The sequence below is a fragment of the Phycodurus eques genome, chromosome 20, assembly GCF_024500275.1.
Source record: "Phycodurus eques isolate BA_2022a chromosome 20, UOR_Pequ_1.1, whole genome shotgun sequence".
Classification (NCBI taxonomy): Eukaryota; Metazoa; Chordata; class Actinopteri; order Syngnathiformes; family Syngnathidae; genus Phycodurus; species Phycodurus eques.
The window spans coordinates 14,395,001-14,418,861 of record NC_084544.1 but is presented as its reverse complement, the minus strand read 5'-3'; the positions used below and the strand labels follow the sequence as shown (position 1 = coordinate 14,418,861).

Here is a 23,861-nt window from a genome sequence, read left to right as displayed (position 1 = left end):
ATCTAGTCATCCAACCACAGAGAATCTTTGTGTATTTTGACTGAATATTGTCAGTGAACCATCCACAAACAGGATGTGAGACGCATCTCCAAACAACAAAAGATTAACAAAGCGGCAGGCCCAGACCATGTGTCCCCATCCTGCCTCAAAGTCTGTGCGTACCAGCTCGCTCCAGTCTTCACACAGATCTTCATTAGATCTCTGGAACTGTGCGAAGTACTATCCTGTTTCAAACGCTCCACCAAAAATCTACAATCTCGGGTCTAAATAACTACAGGCCTGTGGCCTTGACATCTGTGGTCATGAAGTCCTTTGAACGTCTCAAGAGCGTCACAGTTCCCCTGCTGGACCCCCTGCAGTTTGCCTACCGAGCGAACAGGTCTGCGGCTGTTGCAGTCAACATGGGACTGCACTTCATCCTAGAACACCTCGACAGTGCAGGGACCTACGCGAGGATCCTGTTCGTGGACTTCAGCTCAGCATTCAACACCATCATCCTTGAACTCCTTTCCTCCAAGCTTCTCCAGCTCAGCGTCTCACCTGCCATCTGCCAGTGGATTTATAGCTTCCTGGTGGGCAGGAAATAGCAGGTGAGGCTGGGGGAGACCACATCATCCACACGCAGCATCAGCACTGGGGCGCCCCAAGGTTGTGTCCTCTCTCCGCTGCTCTTCTCTCTCTACACAAACGACTGCACCTCAACGCACCCGACTGTCAAACTCCTGAAGTTTGCAGATGAAACCACTGTCATCGTCCTCATCAAGGACGGTGACGAGTCAGCATATCGACAGGAAGCGGAGCGGCTGGACCTGTGGTGCGGCCGACACAACCTGGAGCGGAACACGCTCAAGACTGTAGAGATGATCGTGGACTACAGGAGGCATCCTTCGTCACAGCTGCCCCTCACGCTATCCAGCTGCCTTGTGTCAACCGTTGAGGCCTTCAAGTTCCTGGGAATTACAGTCTCTCAGGACCTGAAGTGGGCGATCAACATCAACTCCGTCCTCAAAAAGGCCCAGCAGAGGATGTACTTCCTGCGGCTTCTGAGGAAGCACGGCCTGCCACGGGAGCTGCTGAGTCAGTTCTACACAGCGGTCATCGAATCAGTCCTGTGTTCCTCCATCACAGTCTGGTTTGGGGCTGCTACAAAAAAGGACAAACTCTGACTGCAATGGAAAATCAAAACTGATAAAGATGATTCTGATCTGATTCTGATTCATATCTTACAGTGGAAACGTCATGGGTTTGAATCTCTGCTTAGGACTTTCTGTGTTGAGTTTGCATGTTTCCCCTGTACTTGTATGGGTTTTCTCCGGGTACTCCCGCATTCCAAAACACGCATGTTGGGACAAGTGGTTTAGAAAAATGGTTGGATGGAATGTCTCCGACAGTAGAAAACATGTTTTCTACTGTCTAATTACTGTATATTCCGGACTATAAGTCGCTCCGGAGTATAAGTCGCACCAGCCAAAAAATGCATAATAAAAAAGGAACAAACATACATAAGTCGCACTGGAGTATAAGTTGCATTTTTGGGGGAAATGTATTTAATAAAATCCAACACCAAGAACAGACATTTCATCTTGAAAGGCAATAAAAAATAGAATTGAGAACAACAGGCTGAATATGTGTACGGTATGCTAACGTAACACATTCAGCTAAGGTTACATGACGCATAAACAACGAACTGAGAACGTGCCTGGTATGGTAACGTACCATATTAACAGTTATTCAGATAACTATAGCATAAAGAACATGCTAACAAGTTTACCTAACCATCAGTGTCACTCCAAATTATATATAAAAATGTGTTAATAATTTTACATATAAATCGCTCCGGAGTATAAATCGCACCCCTGGCCAAACTATGAAAAAAAAAACCCTGCGATTGATAGTCCGAAAAATACGGTAATACGTTGAACAATTTGTATTGCTGTTATGAATATCAATAAATGTTATTTAACAATATTTACATTTTCATATTTTATGTTGTGACAGCTGATTTTAGTTATTGACAACTTTCACAAAATGATTTTCTACAGTGCTACCTTATACAGGTTTGGAACCTCTTACAGAGGGACCGTTGACATTAAAAAGTACATTTAAAAAAGTAAAACATAATAAAGACATATTGCTACTACGTATCGATACTGAGTCCTATGGGCATCATGTTGTGTCTTGTTTTTAACTGAAATTCAAGAGCACATAGAAGGATGAGATCATCGTCAGTAACAAGGCTATCACATGCACTTTGAGCTTTCTGTGTGTTGCCACCTAATACCTGATGAGGAACAAACAGCGCTGTTGTTTTCTGCTCTTGTCTGCAGGGATAGCGGGTATATTACAATAAGTCAGCCTCGTGGATAGGAAACCCTGTATCCTTAATGTGTGCTGTAATGGGCCACCTCAGTCTTACCTCTACTTTTATGGACTTTTGCTCTCATTATTTTTGATGATGCGATGAATTGTGTCTCTGGAACAGTTCTCACACGCACTCCCCCGACACATTACAGGTATAATTGCACACTTCAACTATTGGGAAGGTTTAGCCTTCACGAAAGTAAAGTAATGAAATGATGCTAATAAATGGTACATACAGTATGCATTATCACATGTTTTATCTGGTAGAAACAACTTTTCTTTGTTAGAATATTACGTTTCCAACCAAGTACTGTGGTTTTACACTTTTCTATGTCGTGTAAAACTGACATACAGTTTAAATCATTTTTGGGGATCTCTTAGATTTTAGGAGTGCAGGGATTGGGAAATGGGCTTGATACACCTATGCACCTATGGACAATTTAGAGTCTTCAAGTAACCTGCTTTTTATTGTAGAATGGGGGAGGAAGTCGTACCGGGGAGAACATTCAAACTCCACACAGGAATGCCTCCACTGAGATTCTAACACAGAACCTCTTGACTGTGAGGCAGCCATGGTAGTCACTCCCCTTATTGAATAACATTACATCTTAATTACATAGTGTCGTAACTATTAAACAGTGTAATTACAATTAAGCTCAGAGGTAAATACGGATGCAAGTAAAATATAAATGCAACAAATTATTGCATATTTAAACTGAATTACAGTATAGCGGGTACAGTATATGCCCATTTGTATAGAATCAATCAATCTATCAAAATAATTGCTTGAGTTTTTCTACCATATAATAATAATTTGGAATCAGTGAGAGCATGCTGCAAGGGGGAAAAAAAAAAACAGCCTCAAGAGTGGGAGCACAGAAGCACAATATTGTATCATCGACATACATACGATTCTGGAAGTCATTTGATTTATACCAGATGTTATTTAAATATAAAAGAAAGAGAAGTGACCACTGTGGGACCCCTTTTTTAAGGTAATTAGATCAGAGACAATGTCACCAACCCTAACAGTCTGTTTGTGACCTCAAAGATACCTCCTGATCCAAGCAAACTCCTTCCGGCAAAGACAAGTTTGTTAAAATGAGTGTTTCCTCAATTAAAGCTCCTCTGTGGAGCCTCCCTGACCTTCATTTACAATATTTACAACCCCAATTCCAATGAAGTTGGGACGTTGTGTTAAACATAAATCAAAACAAAATACAACGATTTGCAAATCATGTTCAACCTATATTGAATTGAATACACTACAAAGACAAGATATTTAATGTTCAAACTGATAAACATTATTCTTTTGAGCAAATAATCATTCACTTGGAATTTTATGGCTGCAACACGTTCCATAAAAGCTGGGACAGGTGGCGAAAAAGACTGAGAACGTTGAGGAATGCTCATCAAACACCTGTTTGGAACATCCCACAGGTGAACAGGCTAATTGGGAACAGGTGGGGGCCATGATTGGGTGGAAAAGGAGCTTCCCTGAATTGCTCAGTCATTCACAAGCAAAGATGGGGCGAGGGTCACCTCTTTGTGAACAAGTGCGTGAGAAAATAGTCAAACAGTTTAAGGACAATGTTCCTCAACGTACAATTGCAAGAAATTTAGCGATTTCATCATCTACGGTGCCATAATATAATCAAAAGGTTCAGACAATCTGGAGAAATCACTGCATGCAAGCGACAAGGCCGAAGACCAACATTGAATGCCCGTGACCTTCGATCCCTCAGGTGGCACTGCATCAAAAGCCGACACCAATGTGTCAAGGCTATTACCACACGAGCTCAGGAACACTTCAGAAAACCAATGTCAGTAAATATAGTTCGGCGCTACATTCGTAAGTGCAACTTGATATTATTCTATGCAAAGCAAAAGCCATTTCTCAACAACACCCAGAAACGCCGCCGGCTTGTCTGGGCCCGAGCTCATCTAAGATGGACTGATGCAAAGTGGAAAAGTGTTCCGCGGTCCGACGAGTCCACATTTTAAGTTGTTTTTGGAAATTGTGGACGTCGTGTCCTCCGGGCAAAAGAGGAGAAGAACCATCCGGACTGTTATGGACACAAGGTTCAAAAGCCAGCATCTGTGATGGTATGGGGCGGTGTTAGTGCCAATGGCATGGATAACTTACACATCTGTGACGGCACCATTAATGCTGAAAGGTACATACAGGTTTTGAAGAAACATATGCTGCCATCCAAGCAACGTCTTTTTCATGGACGCCCCTGCTTATTTCAGCAAGACACATTCTGCCATAAAATTCTAACTTAATGATTATTTGCTAAAAGCAATGAAGTTTATCAGTTTGAACATTAAATATTTTGTCTTCGTAGTGTATTCGAATTAAATATAGGTCGAACATGATTTGCAAATCATTGTATTCTGTTTTTATTTATGTTTAACACAACATTCCAACTTCATTGGAATTGGGGTTGTGAGATAACTGAGATCCTCCATAATATGGCAAAGACATGGCCAAGACGCACCCTAGTGTCGTTTGTTGGTTGAGGATTTTTCCATCATTGTAGCTGCAGCTGCTGTGTAACAGGCGTGTCTGCAGGAGCGAGCTCAGGCACTCCACGATGACTATTTAAAGCCATTGACCACATAACAAAACAGGCCTTTGTATGATTCTATTTTGGTTTTGACTTTGTGTTGCAGAAGAGCAACTTCGGTGGCTTTTTGATGTGGCTTACATCCTGTCTTTGATGAACAGATTCTGAAAAGGAGACTACTTAATCATGAAAATATAAAATAAAAGGCTTTTATAAGAAGCATGTCATTCTGGCAATATTAGACTAATATTTCATGACTAATTACCTTCACCTCATGTGAAAATGAGAGATATGTTTTGATTCCGTTGTCCATGAAGCTTCATTATTTTAGATATTTTAGGAGTATTCGGCCTGAGAAATTGAGGTAGTACCTAAACTCCACTCCAACAGTATTGGAACAGTGAGGCCAATACCTTTACTTCACCTTTGTGTTTCCTGTAAACATTTGGGTTTGACAGTTCTGAGGAGCGGGGTTCAATCCCCGGCCCCGCCTGTGTGGAATTTGCATGTTCTCCCCGTGCCTACGTGGGTTTTCTCCGGGCACTCCGTTTTCCTCCCACATCCCAAAAACATGCATTCATTGGAGACTCTAAATTGCCCGTAGGTGTGAATGTGAGTGTGAATGGTTGTTTGTTTCTATGTGCCCTGCGATTGGCTGGCGACCAGTTCAGGGTGTACCCCGCCTCCTGCCCGATGACAGCTGGGATAGGCTCCAGCACGCCCGCGACCCTAGTGAGGAGAAGCGGCTCAGAAAATGGATGGATGGATGGTTGATTTTAAGGTGTGCTGCGACAGTGCAGAGCCATGTCGCTGTGCAGGCCGATGCGAGAGCCCAAAGTCTTGCCACATGCGGGTGAGGTGTAGGCGGGGCTAGAGAGTGCCAGCCGTGCAGCACGTTCATGCCTCTGTTCACCTCACTTTATCCCTCTCGCTCCGATTTTGCTCCTAGTTGGATGTTGTGCTCCTTGTTTTCTTACCGCGAGCTCTGGCATTTTCCTAGTGGTCTTTCTTGTCCCACGCCTTCCTCATTTAGTCGTTTGTTTGCACTTGATTGTTAGCTCATTTTACTACTTGTCTGTAGTGATTTGTTTATTATTCTTTTCTTTTGTACTTTGTATATTTATTGTTCTACCTACTCGCCAGTAGCACTTGTATTCGTACTTTGCTAGAATAAAGACGCAGGACTCTATTTTCGTGACTGGCTTGAATCTTACATGGTGCGTAGCGTAATTCTGCGTGAATGTGGGTTAGACCCAGTGTCGGTTTCGGGGTCGAGCGCACCCCGGAGGGACATCTGCACTGCTGTGGCCATGATCACAGACAACTTCAACCTGTCCAACCAAAGCAGCTCCCTTAATTGCGGCGGACTCACAGTCTAGAGTGGAGACATCTCTATACGGAAGAGGACGATGCGTAATCGCAGCGATCCGTGTATTGACAGAGCTCTTGGCCGGTGTGGCGACAGATAACGTGAGTGGCTGCCCTTATTAAATACACAATGAGCTGGTGATAACGAAAACGTTTAATGCCCATTTTTCTCATATTTATGAATGTAATACATCTGACAGCAACCACACATGCCCGTGGACCTCAGAATCTGTCTGCCTTTGCCCCAATCTGACTCACCAAACTCCAGACCAGCTGCACCAAAAGTTAGACGTGGTCTCAGCAGGCGCATGTTTCGACTCACTTTCTGCCACCAATTTGTCGCGCCGCAAGGCGCATCTCCAGGAGCACAACATTGCTGCGCCGAAATGCCCAGCTTGGCGCAGACCGGCCTGCCAAATTGGCAAAAATATTCCATTTCTGAGTTAAACCTTGGGGCGAAAAATGTGCGAACAATATTAGATAGATAGATAGATAGATAGATAGATAGATAGATAGATAGATAGATAGATAGATAGATAGATAGATAGATAGATAGATAGATAGATAGATAGATAGATAGATAGATAGATAGACAGACAGACAGACAGACAGACAGACAGACAGACAGACAGACAGACAGATAGACAGATAGATAGATAGATAGATAGATAGATAGATAGATAGATAGATAGATAGATAGATAGATAGATAGATAGATAGATAGATAGATAGATAGATAGATAGATAGATAGATAGATAGATAGACCTCACTTTGTAACGCGATACCAGCATCACTGGCTATTACCACCTGCCCCCAAAGTTCTTACAGTCCTGTATGTTATTCATCGAGCCCACGTTGATGAAAATCACAATCTTTCCTTAGTTTGTGGATAAAAAGATTGGTTTTTAAAATGGTCTTTGCCAGGATTCATTGTTGTTGTTGTGTTGATATGCGGGCTGCAATCTTTCAACCTTGGAGGCGGTGTACAATCTACTGAGTGCCTTTATACTTACTGTATACACAATATAATATGAAGGTCAATTATAACAAAGCATCTATTTTGGCTCCAAATGTTAGGCTGCTTCAAGTGTCATTGTTTTTTGTTCTAAAATCAAATCTCTTTGAGTGATTATCTACTTCAACATTTGTGCTTCACATCTGCAACAAAGAAATCACAATGCTCCCCCCCGCCCCCCGTGCAGGTAATGCAAACATCCTGTTGCTATCCGGCGCAGGTGATTCTATTCACCGTGCACCATCACCCACAGCTTTCAGAGTTAGAAAAATGAGAGGCTGCACGAGACAATGAAGTCTCTTAACATGTTGCCGCAGCTGGAATGAGCCGCTCCGCTAGTCTGAAGGTGAAGGTATTCCCTTCACAAAACAAAGTATGACATCTGGTGAAAAGAGCGTTTCATCACTCGACTAATGCCTCTGTTATTAGTTTGTTCCTGTTTATAGGGTTAGGTCTGGCTGGTACAGTATGCCTGCAGCATTCTATAACAAACACTACGACTTCTTATTCAACTCTTTATTTCAGACAAACTTCTGAAAGGCACTTTACATGCATGTTCTTCATGTATCAAAAAATAAATTACACACTATTTACTCAGAAAAAAAGCAGACAAGAAGCAAAATTACAACAGCTGACAAATGTATTTCTCAGACGACAATCTTTAAGTTATGCATTATTGCTTTATACGTTCAGCTAGAATACTTTTAGAAATAAAAAGTGGGATATTTTCACCGATTAAGTCAATATGGCATCACTGAAGCAGTCCACGCCCCAGATTTATAATGACACTGGCCGGCTGTTCCGTATCCTCCATGAACCAACAGCAAGAAGCCTGCTAACTAACGAACGTATGAACAAAGAAATAAAAATATACTACTGTGGTACTGTATGTGTCACTAATGTTCTTTTTAAAAAAAAAAAAAAAAAAAAAAAAGTGAGGTCTATGTTCTATTTAGTGAGATTCTATTTCTATATCATTACAGTACTATATTTCTCAGACAAATTTAGTTTTTTTTTTTTTTTAAACTAATCTAGCACATACTGTATGATCTAAATACACACACAGTCATTTACACTCTAGGTCACTTTGAGGGGAATGCAGATAAAAGTGTGTAGACTAAACCTGCACCACTTACACTCACGTATTTATTAAATGTACATCTTTAGAATGGAGAAGGGTGATTTCTTTTGTAGCTGCATTAGTTTAGTCTGATTTATTCCTCAGGGAGTTGATCCCTGATCTTGTGTTTTCTCTTCTGTTTGCCGCTGTGGACTGAAGTGTCCTTGTGTCCTGAGTCATTCTGTAGTCTGGAGTACCGTTTGCACTTGCAGGAGGTCACCACTGTTATCTTGTAGGTCCTGGTGCTGCCGTCCTGACACTGGAGCCAGATGCGCTGGGTCCGGGTTCGGTCGGTGACGCAACGCCACTCCTGGGTCTCTCTCCGGCTCCAGTACCTCCCGGTGTAACCCCCGCCAATCCAGTTGGGGAGCAGGTGAGCCGGCAGACACTCCCCGGCGCAGACCAGCTCTTTAATGGGGTTGATGCTGGTGCACTGGCCATCTGAAATGTACTTGGTTGATCTCAACTCCCTGCAGCCCACCTGGCTTTGGTCTGGTCCTGGGGCACGGGAAATGAATTGGTCAACATTCATGGAACAATATGTTCATTATTATGATTAAAATCTGCGGCGGTGTAGAATTTCCCTGCATCATAGGAAGAAGTCTATTTTGGCAATCTTATTTTGTTACATTTTAGGGTGAAAATATAAGAAGCACTGTCGTGCTCAGTGTGGTGCAGTGTAATTCCACGCCACAGCAAAACCGTACACTCCCTTCCAAATTATTATGCAAATGATATTTTTCTCTGATTTTTCTAAATAGTCGATGGAAATGACACCCAGCCTAATTTTCAGTTTGCCAGCTGTTACAGCCTAAGTGGAATCATTTTGAACCTACCTCATAATGATAGTGTTTTTCTTGAAAAATAAAAACTTCAAATGCACACTTCCAAATTATTACGTACAACAGAGTTTGAAGACATTTTAGATGTTTTAAAGAACTGAAAATAGTCATATGTTGAATTTTCAGTATTAGGTCATTGACTGAAATCAAAAGCTATTTCAATCAAAAACATCTTAAGTTACATTTTAACATAGGACCCCTTATTTCATAGCAGCGTCACCAGTCTTAGATCCATTGACGTTTGTTCTTTATTTTTGTTTTTGTTTTTGTTTTTCTGCTTCAATTTCAGGATGTCTTGGTAGCCCACTACAGCTGCTGTTTTGGATGTGAACTGCCTCCAAACCTCATAGATCTTTTGCGACAGCTTTCCACCCACATAAATCTTTTGCGCCGTAGGTTCTCAACAGGGTTAAGGTCAGGGAAGGATAGAGGCCACATCATGAGTTTCTCTCCTTTTCTCCCCGTTACACTAATGGTGCAGAGGTATTCCTTGCATCATGAGATTGCATGCATTTTGAGGTGCCCTTAAAAGGTTTTTATTGTACTTTTGCAAAATAAAAGTTTCACCCAAGCAAGTCTTTTTGCTTCAAGTGCCGCTTTCCGCCAATTACACTGCAACCGCAAACACAAACCTTTCTGACAGTTTCATTCAAAACTGAGCATTGTTATCTTGTAAACTGTTTTTTTTTTTTAATATTTGCTCACATTTGATTGTGCGGGGTATACTAAATAAAGTACCCAGAGAATTTGAATCTGGATGACAGATATAGTAGTCCAACTATAACATTTGTCAGTGTGTGAAGGTGCATTACTCACCATTATTGACTAGTTTAGACTGCTGTCTCCCACCATTCCTTGCTTGGTTTGTATCTTCATTAGGTGGCTCGTCCTGAGTGGCGTGGGTCGGCTGTGCACTGAGTGATTCTGTGGCGTCATTGGAGAAAGCGGCGCAACTCCTGCTCAGGATTAGCAGGAGCGCAAGGAGTTGGACTCTACTAGTTGGGCGGGTCATGACTGCAGCGGCTGACAATGTGGGAGATCCTGATGCAGCTTCTGCTTTTATATACAGATGTATACCCCTCAGTCCACTTTATGAATGAACAAGGCACACCCACCTGCCCTGCAGCCTGCACTTGAATTCCAGCTGTCATCGGGCAGGAGGCGGGGTACACCCTAAACTGGTTGCCAGCCAACATTCACACCTCCGGGCAATTTAGAGTCTCCAATTAATGCATGTTTTTGGGATGTGGGAGGAAACCGAACTCCACGCAGGCGGTACCGGGGACTGAACTCGGGTCCTCAGGACTGTGATGCTGACGCTCTAACCAGTCGGCTACCGTGCCGCCCATAGCCACAAGACAGAATCTCTCTCTCTCTCTCTCTCTCTCTCTCAATATATATATATATATAAGATATAGATATAGATATAGAAGATATAGAAGATATAAGATATATATATATATATATATAATATTTAGCCACAAGACAGAATCTCTCGCTCTCTCTTATATATATATATATATATTGAGAGAGAGAGAGAGAGAGAGAGAGAGAGAGATTCTGTCTTGTGGCTAAATATTATTACTAAATACGGAAAATATTCTCTAAATTTGACGTGACGTTTTTCAGTGACCGTACGCATTTACCAGCCCAAACCTGGCGGTGGCAGTATTGCTTCCCATTCCCATGGTTGCCTTTCCGACAGTAATAAAAGCCCAGAAGAAGAAAGCGGAAATCGTAGGCGATCCTTTAGAGGCGGTTATTATCAATTCCCCTGCAAATTTTTGTTCAATTGATTGCCAAAACGTCGTACGCAATGAGGTAGGAAAATAAGCCAATGATGCTGAAAGCTTGTATTCTTGTGTGATTGACTGTAATGTACAGGGGGTACATGTTAATTGGTTTAGTAATCTATTGTTCTCCTGGCCCCACAGTCGTGCGGTCGATAGCTTAGCCTTAAAACTAGCCAGTGATGTTCAGAAAGGATAATTAGTATTATTTTAAAGATGTATTCTACATCATGAGTCCGATTTAGCTCCTTTGTCTGAATGCACCCGTTTATATTTTAATTCCGCTTCCGTGGTAGATATAGATGAAGAACTTGCTCATCTGTTAGCACATGTCTTCGCCAAGCTGCTAGCTGCCTGCGTGAGTGAGTGAGTGAGTGAGTGAGTGAGTGAGTGAATGAATGAATGACTCACTCGAGTCCCGTTTATTATATTAATCCACAACCCCCCCCCCAAAAAATGGCTTTGACGAGCATGTCGGGCATATTTTTATGTTTGTGTTCAGAGGGGACCGCGGCAGGGGTCGAGGAGGCCGCTTTGGGTCCCGTGGAGGAATGGTCCAGGGGTGAGTTGAGCCACCTGGTTGCTATGCTAATCATGGATAATGATGCAGATATGATCATAAATCGATTGTAGTTTAGTATATAATGATTGTCTACCACACTGTAATAATTATACCCACACATACTATACTTCATAGCCTATATTGTTTACATTAGATATTTTCCTGTGGGTTTACGGTAATACATTACTTTGTACATTTCATTTCACTGTTTAGGTATCGTCCATTTGTTCCACACATCCCGTTCGATTTTTATGTGGTGAGTAAATAAAATATTGACTGTGTCACACGGCAATTATGTCATATCTGATTTTACAGCATAACAGCAGTTGTATGAGTTCATTTTTACAATTGTTAATTAATTGTGAGTTTCCGAGCCGTGTGCGAATTGCACCACTTGAGCAAAAAAAATCTGAATTAAGTCACTTGAACCATGCAGTATAAATCCACCCCAAGTTACTGCTTTAAGTATGCATTTTGAACAGTTTAAGAACTAAAAGAATAGAGCAGTGACCCAATAACTATTCTCAAAGCTTAGACTCAAACATGTGAAATTAGTGATCTCATTAGTAAAAATGACTTCAAGCCTCATGGACATTCGAGACAAATTTGGAAAACCTTAGTAAATTCATTCATTTAGCCCCTTTTAACACGAGTGCCATCATAGTTTCCTGACTTACAACTGTATCATTTCAGTATTTCATTGTTTTTTTTTTTTTGGTTTTTTACTTGATTGGAAGTGTCATTTGGGTAGTTTGCATTAAGATAAATAATTGTTCTCCTCAGTGTGAGATGGCTTTCCCCAGAGTGAAGCCTGCGCCTGATGAGAGTGCGTTCAGCGAGTGTTTGCTGAAGAGAAATCAAGACTTGAGTCCTTCGCCTACAGAGCAGGTCGGTAGAGATTCACAAGATTGTAATATTCATTATGACTTACCGTTGTGAAAACATATTTAAATTGCATGACGGCACCCTTGTTTTAATGGGCTGTGTCTACATTTGCAGTCCTCCATCTTGTCACTGGTCACAAAGATCAACAACGTCATTGATAATCTGATCGTTGCACCTGGTAACTTTGAAGTGGTGAGTAATAATGAATATTCTTCTTACTGTTATAAAATTATAGAATAGTTTTAGGTGTGAACTTGACTGCAGTTTGAGCGTGCCATAGTCTAAAATCAACGCAATTGTAAAGGCATAATTACAGTATATATTTGTATGAAAAACACTTCTGGGTCATTATAAAACTAGCCAATGAAAACCGGTAAGCACGACAGTAACCGATTGTGCTGCGTGATGACATAATGTTATGGGATTATGTATAAAAAAAACAAAAATGTAGGGTGATTGATTGTACATGGGCAAAGGCAAAAACACGGCAATTTCCAGTTTTTGTTTTTCGTGGCAAAGTAGTGAGAACATTGTTTTTACAGGTTTCAAATGCGATGTTCTGGGATTACAAACCTTTGGTTTGTGAAATTTCTCGCCAGTTTATAATTTTGAGGATTCGCCTTGAAAAGTGGGGTGTGAGGGGCCTCTCTCATGTTTTCATCGTTGCAAATGTGTCAAATCTTCAAGCAGCCAGTATTGTGAAGTAGTTAACATGTCATTTACTGAAATGTGTCTTTCTTTGCAGCAAATTGAAGAGGTGCGTCAGGTGGGCTCTTACAAGAAGGGTACCATGACAAGTGGCCACAATGTTGCTGACCTGGTTGTGATACTCAAGATTCTTCCAACACGTGAGTGCACGGTCCGGTATCACATCAACAAATGCTACGTAAAATGAGCTCTTTTGTGATGTATTTATTTATTTCCATCGCTACAATATCCGTTTGTAATGTTTTTTTTTTTATTTATTTCTCATAATTTGGCGAAGGGAGCCTGGGTTGATCACAAAAATGACAACTGTAGCAAGCAGGGGTAAAACAGCTACGCTATCATTGGTTGGTCAAAAGTCAGAGGGAGTTCATGGCAGCTAGCAGACAATAAAATGCGACATGCTGAAACTCACCAATGGTTGAAAACTGGACAATAAGCCCAACATGCTTTCATTTTACATTCAAAGAGGGTGCTGTCGATGAAATGGATTGTTCGTTCCCTTTGTCGTCAGCATGCAAATGTAATTAAATATTGCAGAAATTAGTTTGTGGAAAGCGTTATAGGCAGCCAGCTTAAAAAAAAAAAAAAAAAAAATTTGACAAACACAACCGCATGCACACAAGAAGGCGGTAGATTTGGATAAAAATCCTGCAAAATTATCTGAAATCAACACAACTACTATTGGACGGGCTAGGCCTCCTCACAGCGAGAAGGATCGGGTAAGTAAATTCAATCGGTGGTGTCTTGTACGGTACTATGTTGTGTATAGCACAAGGCGGAAGGATTTGTGACGCCTTCATGGTGCGTGGAGTCTCAAAGATAGAGAGCTAGCCGATCAGCCTTAAGGTGTTATTTGTTTTCTTACTTAGGGGGGATAACCACAAAGGTCAGACGTAGTGTCCCCTAAATCGAAAGCCAAGCTATACATCGGTATGGTTTAGTTATTTATTTATTGTTAAATCCGTGGAAATTACAAACAACAAGGTCCTAGATTGCTGTTGTACTTAATACAATGTAATTGATTCAAGTTAATTTTAAAACTTAATCCTATTAATTATAATTTATAAAGAAATCTAAGACATTTTAATTTACTTAAACCGTGAATGCTAATATTCATTTGGCTTAGTTCCAGTAATTTGGCAGTGTTGGCTTTTCATTTTAATAAGTACCGTAATTTCTCGTATGTGCATTTTTTTCCCCCCAAAAAATTGTCAAAAGTCAATAGTGCGCATTATACATAGGTATGGGGGGGGGGAGAATTCACATTTTATAAATGTATGCCGCCATCTAGAGGTTATGAAAAAGCTGTACACTTTCATTCGAACGTCACCGCCACCTAGAGGGTATGAGGTGTACACTTTGATTCTAATATGACTGCATATACTGTATGTACAGTTGTGCTCATAAGTTTACATACCCTTGCAGAATTTGTGAAATAATCTTTTAATAAATATGACTGAACAACCATCATTCATTTCTTTATGGTTATGTTTTGTTTATTGATAATGCTTTTCTGAAATGCTTGACAGTTTAATTTGAATCCCATTAAAATAAAATGTGGTTTGCCTAGCCCTTCATGTTTCCTTTTTAAAAAAAAAAAAAAAAAAAAAATTTACCCATCTTACAAATTCTGCCTGGGTAATCAAACATATGAGCACAACTGTGCGTTTTCTCATTTACCAAATAAAAGTAAGGCTGTGAATTTCAAAATAAGAGCATCCATCCATCCATTTTCTGAGCCGCTTCTCCTCACTCGGGTCGCGGGCGTGCTGGAGCCTATCCCAGCTATAATCGGGCAGGCGGCGGGGTACACCCTGAACTGGTTGCCAGCCAATCGCAGGGCACATACAAACACACAACCATTCGCACTCACATTCACACCTACGGGCAATTTAGAGTCTCAATTAACCTACCATGCATTTTTTTGGGATGTGGGAGGAAACCGGAGTGCCCGGAGAAAACCCACGCAGGCACGGGGAGAACACGCAAACTCCACACAGGCGGGTCCGGGGATTGAACCCCGGTCCTCAGAACTGTGAGGCAGACGCTCTAACCCGTCACCCACCGTGCCGCCAAAATAAGAGCAAGTCAATTTAAAAAAAAAAGTATTACACGTTCAAATAAAGTGCTTAACCAGAATAATTAATAATCAACTTTGCGTGTGCGCATTATACACGACAAATTACGGTACACTTAGAATTGTTAAGCATGGTAAAAATGACTGGTAACCAGCGAAAACTAACTCATTCTTATTGACATGATCAACAAACATGAGACTAGTTGTTTTTTCCAATTTATATGCCTCTATACAGTGGTGTGAAAGTGTTTGCCTCCTTACTGATTTTTTTTTTTTTTTTTTTGCATGTTTGTCACACTCAAATGTTTTCCATCTTCTGCCACCCTTAGCAGCAACAACTACAATCACGCGTTTGCGACAAGTTGCAATGAGTCTCTTACGGCGGAATTTTGGAATTTTTTGCAGAATTGTTGTAATTCAGCCACAATTTTTTTTTTTAGCATGAATTGCCTTTTTAAGGCCATGCAACAGAATCTCAATAGGATTCAGGTCAGGACTTTGACCAGGCCACTCCAAAGTCTTCATTTTGTTTTTCTTCAGCCTTTCAGAGATAGACTTGCTGGTGTGTTTTGGATCATTGACCTGCTGCAGAACCCAGATGGGTTTGGCTAGAGAAATTGAACTCTGGTATGATAAACCACAGTTATGTTTTAACAGTGGGGTCAATCACTTTTTTTTTCTTCTTCTCCCTAATACAAAACCTTGAAAAACTGCATTTTGTTTACTTGTTGTCTTTGACTAATATTTAAATTGGATGAGGGGACAATTTTAAGTCTGAGAAACATGCAGAAAAATAAGAAATCAAACACTTTTTCACACCACTGTATCGAAATCTAGGATAGAAAAGCATAAAACTAGAACTAATTATTCAAGTTACTGCCCAAAACGGCGTGTTGAAAAGTTGCTACACAAATCTCAGCAATTGCTGTACAAAAATAATTTTGCGTAGCAATAATTGCCATGCGGAAATGTTGAGTATGTCGGACCCTGGATTTTGTGGCCGCAACATGTGAATCCAGTTTTACTCTATTAAGAGGCTGCTTGTAATGTAATAGTGTAATTCCCTTATTAACTAATTTGTGTATGCCGGTGGAAGTAGATGCTTCAGTGGCATTATCAAAGCTATTCTGTATTTCAACATCTGGCAAATTTTACAAGATGCTCAAAATTGAACATTTCCACACACACACAAAAAACGGTTTTGACACTATAAAAGCAGAATGTTAATATATTCTGCATTTTTACAACATCCAAGGTGTCTTAACATATTTTGACAAGAGCATGTTAAGACACCTGGGAGCTATAATAATTTGTACAAAAGAAAAAAACATTGTCTCCTTAAAGTCTGATCATTCTGTGTTTTTGTATTTTAGTGGAGGCTGTTGCAGCCCTGGGCAACAAAGTGGTGGATACTCTTCGCACACAGGACCCTACTGAAGGTACCACTGAGGAACTTTAAACCTAGTAAAGCTTATCCAACGTCAGGGTCGCGGGGGCAGCAGCTTTAGCAGCGAACCTTCCCGTTCCCCTTCTCCAGCCACTTTGTGCAGCACTTCCAGGGGTATCGTAAGACGTGCCCAAGCCAACCGGGGGACATAGTGTCTTCAGTGTGTCCAGGATGCGGCTCGATTCTGAGCGCATCCTGAATGACCCACCTTTTCACCCCATCTCTAATGGAGTGGAGAGTCCAGCCACCCTGTGGAGGAAACTGATTTTGGTCGCTTGTATCCACAATCTTGTTCTTTCAGTCACGGCCCACAGCTTGTAACTATAGGTGAGGGTAGGGAAGCAGAGTTGTCGAATGTTACGGAATGTCCGTATTTTGTTACGGAAATCACTGAGAGCGGCCTCGTCACGGCGGTATTGTTCCAGATATTTTTTTGGGGGGGGGGGGGGCGCGCAGTACGGTGCAGTGTCCGGCCACCAATTTGACTGTTTTTGTGTGTGTGTGTGTGTCAGTGCTGTCCATGCTGACCAATGAGACGGGCTTTGAGATCAGCTCAGCGGACGCTACTGTCAAGATCCTCATCACCACCGTCCCTCCCAACCTGCGCAAACTGGACCCAGAGCTACACTGTACTAGCCACACCCACATGCACACACACGCATAAAAACACACATCATGTCTGTTAACTATATGACTATTTCGTCTGCAGTGGACATCAAGGTACTGCAGAGCGCCCTCGCCGCCATCCGCCACGCCCGCTGGTTTGAGGAAAACGCTTCTCAATCCACGTGAGGTCCCCTTTGCTTTTCCAGATACTCGTCATTCTCCAAAAACCCTCACCTAAACCTGTTGCCTCATTCCCTGATATTCAGGGTTAAAGTGTTGATCCGCCTTCTGAAGGACGTCAGGCTGCGCTTCCCCGGCTTCGAGCCTCTGACTCCTTGGATTTTGGATTTACTGGTAAGATCACAAGTCTGTTGACACACACACACACACACATACATGATATGCACAGCTGTCAAATGTTATTGAATGTCCGTATTTTGTCATGGAAATTACTGGTCGCTGACTCGTTATGGCTGTAACACAAATTGTTTCGATATTGGGGGGGGGGGGGGGGGGGTGTCCAGCGTTCGACATTGTCGGGCAGCACGGCGCTGTGTCCGGTCAATGTGACTCTTCAGACGCTGGTCAGCACATATTTTATGAACGAATTCGATTAAATAAATGCTATATTGTTAGAGAGAGAGCGACACACACACATCCACATTAAGAGCCGCTTGGTGCAGGTTATTTTAATATGTATTAATATTTTAATTCCAGGGTCACTCTGCAGTGATGAACAATCCATCCAGGCAGCCACTGTCTCTAAATGTAGCCTACAGGTCAGTTCCTGCTCACTTCTTTTTCACATACACTGTCATGTTACACTGTGGATTAACACCCCCCCCCCCCATTGTTTGGTTCCTACATAATGTTTTGAAGGCGCTGCCTGCAGATGTTGGCCGCCGGTCTCTTCCTGCCCGGCTCGGTGGGTATCACTGACCCCTGTGAGAGTGGAAACTTCCGAGTGCACACAGTCATGACTCTGGAACAGCAGGTCGGTCTCTTTATTTGTACAGTAGAACCTTGACTTGTGAGTTAAATTCCTGCCATGACCAAGCCCTTTGTGTGGTTCCTAACATGGAAACCTCTCCGGTACTTTTGATTACTATCTGGTCTTTTCTATCAAATTTGGGAAAAGAAAAAAAGGTCCTGTAGCTTAATATATTTGTGTAATTTGTGCAGGACATGGTGTGCTTCACAGCTCAGACACTGGTGAGGGTCCTGTCACACGGCGGTTTCAGGAAGATCCTCGGCCTGGACGGAGATGCTAGTTGTAAGTTCTATAGGGCACGATAGATACACGCCCAAACATGGTGGTAGGTAATCATTGTATCAATAACTATTGCAGATCTGGCTACCGAGATGTCTACTTGGGATGGGGTGATAGTGACCCCTTCCGAAAAGGCCTATGAGAAACCCCCTGAGAGGAAGGAGGAAGATGAGCCTCTGGAGGAAGGAGGGGAAGGAGGGGATGGAGGGGATGGAGAGGATGACAGCATGGAGACCCAGGATTGACATGGATGTATGGCTCGCTGTTGTTCTCAATAATTAATTTGCATCTTAATGAACTGAAAAGTTTTTTTTTGTTTTTTTTTTTGGATCCCTTCTTTCCAGTCCCTTGCTAAACTTATTGAGGAGGGCTGCTCCGCTGTCACGTGGAGAAAAACACCAGCAGGATTCCAATTTTCGATCACAAGTTCAAGAAAAAAAAGGATTGGCTAAAAGTTGTTTTTTTATTTGAAGCTGTTATTCTGAACTAAACTTGTTTTTATTGTCTTTGAGTCTTGTCATAATGGAAGCAAAATCCTAATCCCAAAAATGGTCCACTCAACATGGTAAATATAGTATACAGGCAGAAAAAATAATAATAATAAAACACAAACAGATAAATGGGGGAGCCACTAAATCAAATGTGAAAGATGTTGATGAAGACAAGATGAAATTGTTAACCGAACATCAGTTAAAATGCCTGAAGGGTTTGTCTTGTTTCTCTTGACTACGCTACCTCCAGTACATGCTAGATATGTTTTGTTCAATCAAATTTCAGCCTCTGTGTGTTGCCAGGTAAATCTAATTCGCCCTTGGTCTTTAGAATCGATATGGTCAATGTAACAAACTCTGTCTCACGATTCGGACTTCAATTTAGTCGTCGCAGGGCCAGGGTGCTGCCCTTCATGATGTCCACATTTTTCTGTCTTCTCATTGGTTGGTCAGAGCCAAACTGGTTACAGCCAACTTGAACAAGCAGAACGCATGTGTAGGGAACCGCACACAATACATTTAATAAGCAACTGCTCCGGATAATGTGCTGGGCACAGTTGCGTGCTGTTGTAGTCATTTTTGATGGTTTCTAAAATTGTGATGTATTAAGAGGTGGATTAAGTCGGGTCAGTCTGTACTAAATGCCCAGGTGCCAAATGCACAACCTGCCACTGAGCCTGAGCTGATCATCCACGTCTTAAAACCAGACAACCCTCTCAGTCATCTGTGGCTTCATGGCTTGAGTTTAAGCCAAGGGTGGACAACGGTGAGGATGGACAGCAAAGAGGAGGCCAGCCCACAGGCACCGACAAAGCCCGTCCCAGTGGGGTAAATGGCCAGGCGATCCAGCGGGATGAAGATGTCGCACGAGTTCTTCACCAGATCCAACAGGAGTGGCGGGTTGCTGTACAGCACCGTCGCTAAAAGGTGGAGCTGCCCGTGTAGCCACGTGGACAGGTAAGGCAGAGCGGCCGAAGCGGCGGCGGCTGGCGACGAGGGGGACGACAGGTCAGGGGCCATCAGGGCGGGGCCGGGGTCATGTGAGGGGGGAGATTTGGCCGCTCTGTGGCGTGCTTCTCGCTCCATGAGGAGGTGTAGCTCATACACATCTCGAGTCAGGTTGAGGATTAGAGCAAATAGGTAGTACCTGCAACATATAACCACACACAAACACTATAAACAATGACAACAAAGGAAACACAATGAGCATTGTAAAAATGGCTCGGTATGTGTACATAGTTGATAGGACCGAACCGTACAATGGAAAACCAAACGGCTCCACCATATCATGGCAACACAGATTATATGGAATCATTGGTCACTGAAATGTGGACTCACTTAAAAGATCTCTGGCTCCATTTGTGCTGGTCCAGTTTGGATATGAGGCCCGTCTTCCCCGCCCAGAGGACGTTGTCGCAGGCGAAGTACATTGCTCTGTTGAGGTGGCTGACGGTGAGACAGAGCCTCAGTATGCTGTCAGAGAGATGGATAGCCCTCTTTGCTGCCTCCACGGCCTCAACCGAGTTCCCCAGACGCAGCACTGAGACACAAGCACGACGCATTCACCACGCTGGATGACTTGGAAGCATTCAACTAGAAAGTTGCACTTGGAGCTCATCATTTGCGTGATGATTCTCAAAGTGTGGTGGTACGCTAAAGAATCACTGCCTAAGTACAGTGAAGGTGTACTTCTTTTTTTTTTTCGTACAATACTGGATACATAAATAGTTGCAGTAGAGCTTCTACTGTATTTGACTTACACTTTCTCGTCAGGCTCATGTGTGCTTCCAGTTGACTAACAGTTCTGCGAAGTTCTGCTCCTGCTCCACCTTTGTGCAGTGTGTAGCCCAGTAGTGTGCAGGCATATTGAGCAGCCCTGTAAAGCAACAAACAAATCTATGCACAACATGTTTCATGGTTGGGTAGGGTTTTGTTTGTTTGTTTTTGCTTTGGTTTTCCTCCCACATTCCCAAAACATTCATGTTAGCTTCAGTGAAGACTAAATTGCCCATAGGTGTGAATAGTTGGCTATATGTGCCATGCGAATGTATGTCACCACAGGTTACCACCGTACATTTATTTCCCCTTCCGATTTGGACTGTTTTAGATTTGTGACATAGCGTTGGTTTTTTTTCCCCACACACATTTACTGTAATTATGACTTTACTACTGAAACTATGGCGCGTTCCGACTTGCACACACCTTCGAGCCACAAGAATGGAAGTCGGTCGTAAATGTCTTCTGGAAGTATTCATAACACGTTAGAACATCCGAGCCCTCCATATCATCGTCCACACTGTAGTCGACATCAGTCAGCATGCGCTGAAAGTGTCTTTGCCAGGTTCACGAACTAGTAGCACTTCTTGACAAGTTGCTAACTCGCCGTGTTCCAAGTCACTTTAGTGATACTGAGCGTGTAACAAACACAGCGAGGCAGTGAATAAAATTACCGTATAATCCTTTCCTTGCCTTGGCTTTGCGAGTTGAACCGAACCCAGGAGTCCATTGCGGCGTACCAACACCTGCTCGCTGATCTGTTGCTATACGAAGTTTTAGCTACCGAGCGCCAATATATGGCAATGGCTTCCTAACAGCGAAGGCCTTGATTACGGTCACGCTTGTATAAAAAAAACTAAAAAAAAAATTCATTATAATAATTGACCACTTTAATAGGGCGCAAATACATATAATAATAATAATAATAATATACATCATATTCTTAAAATGCTCTCTTGCACATCGTTTCCGGATCCGTTTAACTACTACTTCCTCGCTGTTAGCATCATTTAAATCGATCTACTGCCCCCCAGTGGTAACAAGGAGAATCGCCTGGAACACATGGAACTGGCCAACTGAAAGATGTTAACTTCAAATTAACGTTTAAATTAGGTTACTCAACTCAATTATGTTAATTAATGTCACATTAGATTAGCACACCGTAAAAAGGAAAACATCCTTGACCACCTGATAACTTTAAGGGTGATGCAGTGTTTAACAAGAAACTCACCTCACCCTAATTCATAACATGAACATCTTAAATTTAAAGAATATAGATAAGAAAATACGTAAGAACAACAATTAAATCTTCCATTGAACAGACAATGTTTACCAACATTTATGCACCAAATAATGAAGACCCAACCTTCTTCCATAAGGTTTTTCACCAACGAGATAGCAATAGCAAGAAATTTCAACACTGTTACTCAACTGATCCTTAAGGCAGAGTGCTCCAACAAACCTGGCAGTCTCGGCATTTTGTTAAAAACAAAGCTCATGTATCACTGTATCTTGTGTGTTCACAATACAGTAGCCTAGCTACATTAAAATAAAAACTATAATTGTGTTGGAATATTGGTGTTTTTATTACAACTTATTTCATACCGATACATATAGAGTACTATAGTGAAGACAGATGCAAGTGGAACACAATCAAACCATCACATGGATCAATCATTTTGTGTGCAGTGTGGTTTCCATGACAGAACCTTCGCTTCAGTGAAGGTACTGAATTGCCCTTTCTGATTGGAGGGGGGGGGGGGAAACAGCAGTCGTACATTGTGAACATTTCCATCATTTTGTTGGTAGGTACTCGTAAAAGCCACTGTTCATTTGCGTGGGGGGGATTGAAAATTATGTACAGACAAAATACAGAACCGTTAATCAGAATAAAATAAATTAAAAAACTTTATCATGGACATTGTTCTGATTCCCTTGAATTGTGGAGCATACAAAAATCCTTAAAGCATTTAGGTACTGTACATGATGACGCCTAAGCTTGGTTTTAGTAGTTGTAAACTGCAACTTTACACCGACATTGTTCCCCAAATACAAACAGGAGAATGGTGACATTAATGTGATCTGATGGCAATGGAAAAAGTAAAAGAGATATACATTGGCTCACTGGCGGAGGACTAGTACTTCCCTGAATATGGGCTAGAGATTTAAATGAGCTTTGTCATATTTTACACTCACAAAAGACTAAGGCAATAAATTACACGACTCTGATACAATGGGTACTCTCTTAATAGTTCTATTTCTATAAAGCAGTTTGACATTTGATGATTTCGGATACCTGAGGGAACCACAAGATGTCATAAAAACCAAATCACGGCGTGCAACGACAGGAATGGTAACAGAAGAGAAGACAAACCAAACTGTGTTACAATCCAGTGTTTTGGTGCATCTACGATCGACAACAAAAAGGCACAAATCACAAATATGCATATTATGTTCGTGGGCTCGTCTTTGAAAAGCAGCTCATTTCCAAACAGACTAAAGCTCAACCCATTACCTCCTCGAGTGACTGCAAGAACACGAATTGGTGTTATATTTGGACCAAGTTCAAGCGACAATGTAACCAACGTGGCACTTTTAGCTTTGGACGAGTTCTGTACCATTTTTTGTATTCGTCTGGCAGTAATCACAACGACATGTCAAGAAGAGTCGCGACAGAATCTTACAGCTCCGATGCTTAGCAGAGCAGTTGAGTAGAACTCTGGTGTGTTTCCTGCTTCGAAGTGCAACCAGTCTGGATGAAATGTGCAGTATGGCTACTTAGTGTTGGTAAAGTTCCTTTCATTATTTTACTATTATTTTATCTGCGTGAAATTGCTGGCTGGTCCTTAAATGTTACTATTTATTTGACAACTTACATACTTTATGTACAATTAATTAAATTACAAGAACTGATTCATTTGACCTAATGCGAATTATGCAATTGTTTGCTTATATTGGTTATATCTCCAACT

General features: G+C 41.9%; 3 protein-coding genes across 6 annotated transcripts; 1 reads left to right on the top strand and 2 right to left on the bottom strand.

Moving 5' to 3' along the window:
* Positions 1 to 8,529: 8,529 nt before the first annotated feature.
* Positions 8,530 to 10,289, bottom strand: LOC133396151 (sclerostin domain-containing protein 1-like). The gene is made up of 2 exons (XM_061665636.1): positions 10,094 to 10,289; positions 8,530 to 8,933 (listed from the first exon to the last, which is right to left on the bottom strand). Exons 1-2 carry the CDS (start codon positions 10,287 to 10,289, stop codon positions 8,530 to 8,532), a joined length of 600 nt encoding a protein of 199 aa, XP_061521620.1.
* Positions 10,290 to 11,003: 714 nt separating this feature from the next.
* On the top strand, positions 11,004 to 19,128 carry ilf2 (interleukin enhancer binding factor 2). Of its 2 annotated transcripts, XM_061665207.1 has the most exons (15): positions 11,004 to 11,098; positions 11,570 to 11,629; positions 11,843 to 11,885; positions 12,413 to 12,517; positions 12,629 to 12,706; positions 13,260 to 13,362; positions 16,673 to 16,738; positions 17,259 to 17,375; positions 17,456 to 17,534; positions 17,619 to 17,706; positions 18,070 to 18,131; positions 18,232 to 18,346; positions 18,535 to 18,625; positions 18,701 to 18,874; positions 18,967 to 19,128. In XM_061665207.1, exons 1-14 carry the CDS (start codon positions 11,094 to 11,096, stop codon positions 18,865 to 18,867), a joined length of 1,179 nt encoding a protein of 392 aa, XP_061521191.1. In that variant the 5' UTR covers positions 11,004 to 11,093; the 3' UTR covers positions 18,868 to 18,874; positions 18,967 to 19,128. The 2 variants fall into 2 exon arrangements, with proteins under 2 accessions (XP_061521191.1, XP_061521190.1); XM_061665206.1 differs by having other exon boundaries at positions 18,701 to 19,128.
* Positions 18,214 to 21,858, bottom strand: pex11b (peroxisomal biogenesis factor 11 beta). 3 transcript variants are annotated; one of them, XM_061665208.1, is made up of 4 exons: positions 21,316 to 21,858; positions 20,874 to 21,009; positions 20,452 to 20,653; positions 18,214 to 20,260 (listed from the first exon to the last, which is right to left on the bottom strand). In XM_061665208.1, the coding sequence occupies exons 1-4, from the start codon at positions 21,430 to 21,432 to the stop codon at positions 19,846 to 19,848; spliced, it is 870 nt and encodes a 289-aa protein (XP_061521192.1). In that variant the 5' UTR covers positions 21,433 to 21,858; the 3' UTR covers positions 18,214 to 19,845. The 3 variants fall into 3 exon arrangements, with proteins under 3 accessions (XP_061521192.1, XP_061521194.1, XP_061521193.1); XM_061665210.1 differs by having other exon boundaries at positions 20,874 to 20,989; XM_061665209.1 differs by having other exon boundaries at positions 20,874 to 20,989; positions 21,564 to 21,858.
* Positions 21,859 to 23,861: the final 2,003 nt, after the last annotated feature.

Excerpts from the sequence above, each read along its gene's own strand:
- ilf2 (XM_061665207.1), top strand. Across the intron at positions 17,376-17,455 it reads ACTGGACCCAGAGCTACACT|TGGACATCAAGGTACTGCAG; the intron begins GTACTAGCCACA and ends TTTCGTCTGCAG. Across the intron at positions 18,132-18,231 it reads TCTCTAAATGTAGCCTACAG|GCGCTGCCTGCAGATGTTGG; the intron begins GTCAGTTCCTGC and ends AATGTTTTGAAG.
- pex11b (XM_061665208.1), bottom strand. The coding sequence starts at position 21,432 with ATGCTGACTGATGTCGACTACAGTGTGGACGATGATATGGAGGGCTCG. Across the intron at positions 21,010-21,315 it reads TCCATTCTTGTGGCTCGAAG|ATTTGTTTGTTGCTTTACAG; the intron begins GTGTGTGCAAGT and ends TGTTGTGCATAG. Across the intron at positions 20,261-20,451 it reads TGGAGCCAGAGATCTTTTAA|GTACTACCTATTTGCTCTAA; the intron begins GTGAGTCCACAT and ends TATATGTTGCAG.
- LOC133396151 (XM_061665636.1), bottom strand. The coding sequence starts at position 10,289 with ATGACCCGCCCAACTAGTAGAGTCCAACTCCTTGCGCTCCTGCTAATC. Across the intron at positions 8,934-10,093 it reads GTCTAAACTAGTCAATAATG|GACCAGACCAAAGCCAGGTG; the intron begins GTGAGTAATGCA and ends CCCGTGCCCCAG.